At 35.3% G+C, this 5705-nt stretch overlaps 1 protein-coding gene across 1 annotated transcript; it reads right to left on the reverse strand.

Annotated features, from left to right (window-relative positions):
- Nucleotides 1–367: 367 nt before the first annotated feature.
- Nucleotides 368–1247, reverse strand: LOC127123079 (uncharacterized). Its single transcript, XM_051053339.1, has 2 exons — nucleotides 1143–1247; nucleotides 368–751 (listed from the first exon to the last, which is right to left on the reverse strand). The coding sequence occupies exons 1-2, from the start codon at nucleotides 1245–1247 to the stop codon at nucleotides 368–370; spliced, it is 489 nt and encodes a 162-aa protein (XP_050909296.1).
- Between the last annotated feature and the right edge of the window lie 4458 nt (nucleotides 1248–5705).

Consider the following 5705-nt stretch of genomic DNA (forward strand, 5'->3'; position numbering starts at 1 on the left):
TGGAATATTGATTCATGTACTCCAACAACACTCCAGGTGTGTTAGATACACCAAACGATATCAAAGAATACTCATAATGACTATACCTCATTCTGAATGCAGTCTTAGGAATATCATTTGGTTTCACTCTAATTTGATGATAGCCTAACCACAAATTAATCTTGCTGAAAACACAAGCACCAACTAACGGATCCATCAGATCATCGATTCTCGGAAGTTGATACTTTTTATTTACTGTCAATTTATTTAGTTGTCAATAATCAACACACAGTCTCATACTATCATCCTTCTTCTTAAGTAACAACATCAATACTCCCCACAGCGAAACACTTAGTCGTACAAAATTCTTCTCAAGTAACTCTTCTAACTATTTTTTCAGCTTGCTCAGCTCCAAAGCAGGCACTCTATAAGGAGCCATCGACACAGGACTAGTACTAGGTACAACGTATATAGAAAACTCCACCTCACGCTCTAGCAGAAAATTACTGATATTGTTAGCAAACACTTTGGGAAAATCACACATAACCGGTAGCTCTGCCATAACATCTTTTTTGTTGATTCCCAAAGCACCAAACATAGTGAACACATGTGCCGCCTCTTTCCATAATTCTTCTACTTGCTTAGCAGATATAAACATCATCTCTCCATCTCCTTCTACCTCTGGGAACATTACAGTCTTGGCATAACCGTTAATATAAACACCGTTGAACACCAACCAACTCATTCCAAGGATAACATCAAGTTTACTCAACTGTAGACAGACTAAGTCCATCGCAAAAATCTTACCATAAATTTTCAAAGGAAAATCCATACGGCGATCAGATATGAAATTTCATTCTTCCTCTTTAAGAAACTATGTAACCAACATTGACTCCTCCAACAACCTGCACACTTGTAATCAGCGGCACATTGAACCAATACTCCACACTTAAAACATATCAGAGAAGCATAAGCTTCTCCCTCACTTGTTTAAATCTTGATCCTACCAATAAGCTGTTAGAAAACAAATGAGTATCGACAGTGTTTCACACACATGTCGCATAAAAGGGTACAAACAAAAATATAAAAACCTGGCCGGATGGACCGACCTAGTATGATACCATTATGTAACATCCTAACCTCCGATATATTTTAAGAATTACATGACAAACTAAGGTGTCACCAACAATAAAGCCTTTAAGAAAACAAACATTTAACAACAAACGAAACGTTGTATCAGAATTACCAACATCATCAACATTTGTCATCGTACACTCACCTTCCTTTAGGGTATCATTTCAACGATATTGTTCCTATTTTAATTTAAATAAAATAGTCACAACAAGAAGTTTAGTCTCAAACTTCCACTTAAATCAAAAAAATTCAAAAACCAGAGTTCTCATAAGCAACTCTCAACAATTCAATCATAGGACCAATTAAAAGTTTAAACTCCATCAAAAAAATAATCAAATAACATTCTCGACCCTGATGTTACAGAATCATAGAAAGACTTCTAACAAAGAAAATAAACAAAGTAACTCAATGAGTTACCATTTACAACAGCAAACCAATATAACATGTGTAAAGAATGCTAAGGTAGAGAACACATAACAAGAACACATTCATTACACAATCAACAACAAAATATTTTCATGCCCAATCATAACAACATGTATATATTCTCAACCAATCCATAACATCCTGAAAGATCAACTACATATGCAAACAAATACTCAATGTACTCCACAATTGACTCATTATGCCTTCGGTACCATTTATGAACACTCAGGTTCATCTCGCTCCCAATCCCCACCATAGGACTAAAGCACACCAAATTGGTACCATCACCATAAGTAATGATTCACCAATTTCCACCTGAAACCGGATACTAGCTCCCAATCCCCACCATAGGACCACAACATACCAAAACTGGATCGAAGTCCATACACCATGATGCATGACTCTCAACAACATGCATTTTCACGAAAAAGTTCACCAATAGAATCATCAAGCATATCTCACTATTTATACTTAACACCACTCACCATGTGCAACAATTAATCAATGTTACAACATTAATTAACAACAGCAAACAACAACAACTCAATAATGGTAATTTCATATTGATCAGTGCATTTTGATGCATATTCTTCTATATTTATACTTATGCATTTCCATGTTTTAGTTTGGTTATTTTTCCCTTTTAATGTGTTTTTATAATTTATCTTATTTTTACACTTATTTGTTTTTCGCAGTTTATTTTCAGCATTAGCAGTCTGCACGAATAAATTCATAACTGGAGCTAGGAATATCAGATTGAGGCGTGCTACTAGTCGTTGGAAAGATAAGAGAAGGATCTACGACTTTCATGAAAAAGTCAGAAGATGATTCGGAGTGAAGGCGTCTCAAATAATTCGTTGAAGTTTCGTATTTTAGGAAATATTTTCTTTTGGGCCATTTGTTGGGCCGAATTTAGGTTTTCCGGCCCAGTTTGAATTATTAGTGAAACCCTTATTCTGTTTAAAAGGGCAGCCGCGGTACTGTAGCAAACACACATTATTCACGATAATTTTTTGCTTTTGTGCGATCATGAAGAGGAACTAATCTCCTATAGTTAATCTGCTGTAAACGAATTTCCAAGACTTTGAGGTTTTAATTCTATCAATTTAATTTCATTCTCTTTCAATCCTATTCTATGAAATTTCATTTGCTTAATCTGTATTTTATGGAATGGTTTTGATTAAATTCGTATGATTGCATTCCTAACTATTAATCGTCGTTTTCGTCGCTTTGTCATTAAATTGCGTTTGTAAATCGTGTTTGCTTAATTCACGATTGTATTTATCTGTTGCTTAATTCAAAATATAGGAATATAAATCTGTCATATATCTATTGCGCTTGTCAATCGAATTTGAATCGAATAGAGATATAAGCCGCTTAGGGAATTGATAAGTAAAAACCAATGATTAGCCGGAAACCGAAAACAGTAGATTGACTTATTTTATAATCGCTTATTTTAATCACTTTTTTTGCTTTGTTTTCTAAATCGACCACTAAAACATAAACCCCCCTTAAATCGATTTCATTAGGTCAAGAATAATACAAGAATCCTTGCGATACGATACTCGAGGTGTCGCTTCCCGTTTACTATATTTATTAAACTCGTTTTTGACCCGTGTGCGACAGCGGATCAAATTGGCGCCGTTGCCGTGGATTCTTGTAGATTTTAACCATTATTATAGTCTAACTATTATTATAGTCATATGTGTTATAACATTTTTTTCCCTAACTTTCTTGTGTTCTGGTGTTTTTGCGGTTTAGGAAGAAAAATCTGTTTATTTAGAAAATTGTCTCAAATTATTCTGATTCTTTGTCGATTAACTAGGAAAAAATCAAGGATCAAAATCCTCTATTTAGGAACTAAATAGTGGAAGTTGTACTAAAAATCTGAAATTCTCTATTTTTCTATTTTTTTTCATTCATTTTTTTTCTATTATTTTTTCTATTTCGACCACTAAAACATAACCCCCCCCCCCCCCTTAAATCGATTTCATTAGGTTAGGAATAATACAAGAATCCTTGCGATACAATACTCGAGGCGTCGCTTCCCGTTTACTATATTTATTACTCATTTTTGACCCGTGTGCGACAGCAGATCACATATACATTCTTTCATGTTACTTCACCAAAATAACAACATATCATCGTGTAAACATAGAGATCCACTAACCGATCATACAAGTCATCCCAAACATCCCTACAATAGGTAAATGACTTCAACTTAAAAAATTATCCAAGAACTACCATAATGTAGCTTTGTGTGTTAGCTTTTTAACTCTTTGAATGACGTATCATTTAGAGTCACGAAACTCAAGTTATGCTCGAAAACGTCTCACTTGGTATAAAATCCAAAGAGCTATTACGGCTGCCTGTAGAAGATGCTACGACCCGTAGCAACTCCCCAATCCAAAATCCCTATTTGGGCTCGCCTCTGGTACATAAACCGGATGGATGCTACATCCGCTATGGCCCGTAGCAGTTCCTAGAACACACCAATTTGCTCACGATTTTGTGCCTAGAAAACCCTGTAGTAGTCCCAAAGCCCTTCAATAGAGTCTTCCTTTATGCATATCATTTGCCCCTTCTCATATAAAAATTTAGTTTTATGTAAAACTCTCCAAACTCTTTTCCTTCAAATGTAACTTAGGATTTTCTACACACTTATTCCTAATTATCTCATTAACCCTCAATTTTCTTAATTCACACTATTGCCCTAACTCCCTAACTCCTTGCCTTAACTCCCAATTCTATCATTTTACTATTTTATTTAATCAATTCAACTAAAATACTATTTATTCTAATAATTAATAACATTCTAATTAATTCTAAACAAATATACCAAACTCTTACTCTCTCTATACCTCTAATACAAGGACACTTACCCCCACCAACACACAATAAATAATTAAAACACCAATTAATCAAATAAAATTCTAAACAATTCAATTAAATTGATTAATCAAATTTGGGGTGTTACAACTTGTCGAAACAATTGATATGAACATGGTTGAACTCCAACCAATTCATTCGAAGGATAACATCAATTTGATTCAAAGGTAGACAAACTAAGTCCATCCTAAAACCCTTGCCATAAATAGTCACCGGACAATTCAAACATGCCCACAATGTAGTCACTAAACCATTAGTTGGGATATCAATAACCATACTCCAAACCAGAGTAGACAATTTCAAACCCATCCTCTCAAAACAATCAAGCGATGCAAAATAATGTGTTGCACCCGTGTCAATAACAGCAATCAACGAAATATCGTTAATAAAACATGTACCTTGAAGCAATGTGTCTGAACCTTCTTCGGTGTCTGACAATTGATACTAATGTGGTCTTGTTCGCCGCAATTATAACAAGTCGGACCATCACTCTTGCAATCTTCAATACATTGACCTGTCTTTCCACATTTGAAGCACCTCAGAACTTTATTCTTGCATTCATTAGCACGGTGGCCCAACTTGCGACACTTGAAACACTTGATAGAAATGAGAGTATCTCCCTCACTTGGCCTCTTCTAATATGAAACCCTATACTTCCCTTTTTCAGTTGTAGCACTATATGGTTTCTAATGATTCTTATTTTTCCCCTTCCTCTCACTGGGACTCTTATATTCAACAGAAAAGACTCTTTTGTCCTCATCATATATCCTACACTTATTCACCAGCATAGAAAATTAGCGACCCGGTACCTAATACCCAACTTGATCTGAGGACGCGATCCACTTTCAAACTTGATACACTTTGATCAATTTTTCGAACTTAACAACATACTCAGCAACGGTCATATTTCCTTTCTTGAGCTCGAGGAACTTGATTTCTTTCTTACTTCACACATCCTCAGTAAAGTACTTCTACATAAAATGAGATCTGAACATAGCCCAAGTAATTTTAGTACCAGTAGCCACTAGTCTATGACGCACATTATCCCACCAGTCTTCGGTCTCTTATGGCAACATGTGAGTACCTTACTGGCCCTTCTGAACTTTAGTGCAAGCAATCACTCGAAAAATATTTTCAATCTCTCTGAGTCATTCTTGATTACCCTCTGGATCACATCTACCCTTGAAAATCGAGGACTATTTCTCTGAAACTTCCTGAATCCACATAACTCATTACCAACCTAATGTTTCTGACCCTACAGCACCTGAGCCACTAAC

This window comes from Lathyrus oleraceus, chromosome 2 (assembly GCF_024323335.1).
Source record: "Lathyrus oleraceus cultivar Zhongwan6 chromosome 2, CAAS_Psat_ZW6_1.0, whole genome shotgun sequence".
NCBI lineage: Eukaryota > Viridiplantae > Streptophyta > Magnoliopsida > Fabales > Fabaceae > Lathyrus > Lathyrus oleraceus.

What these genes read in the sequence shown, in the direction of transcription:
- LOC127123079 (XM_051053339.1), bottom strand. Translation starts at nt 1,247, where the DNA reads ATGACAAATGTTGATGATGTTGGTAATTCTGATACAACGTTTCGTTTG. An exon ending in GTGACACCTTAGTTTGTCAT is followed by an intron (nt 752 to 1,142) that starts GTAATTCTTAAA and finishes GTCTGTCTACAG; the next exon opens with TTGAGTAAACTTGATGTTAT.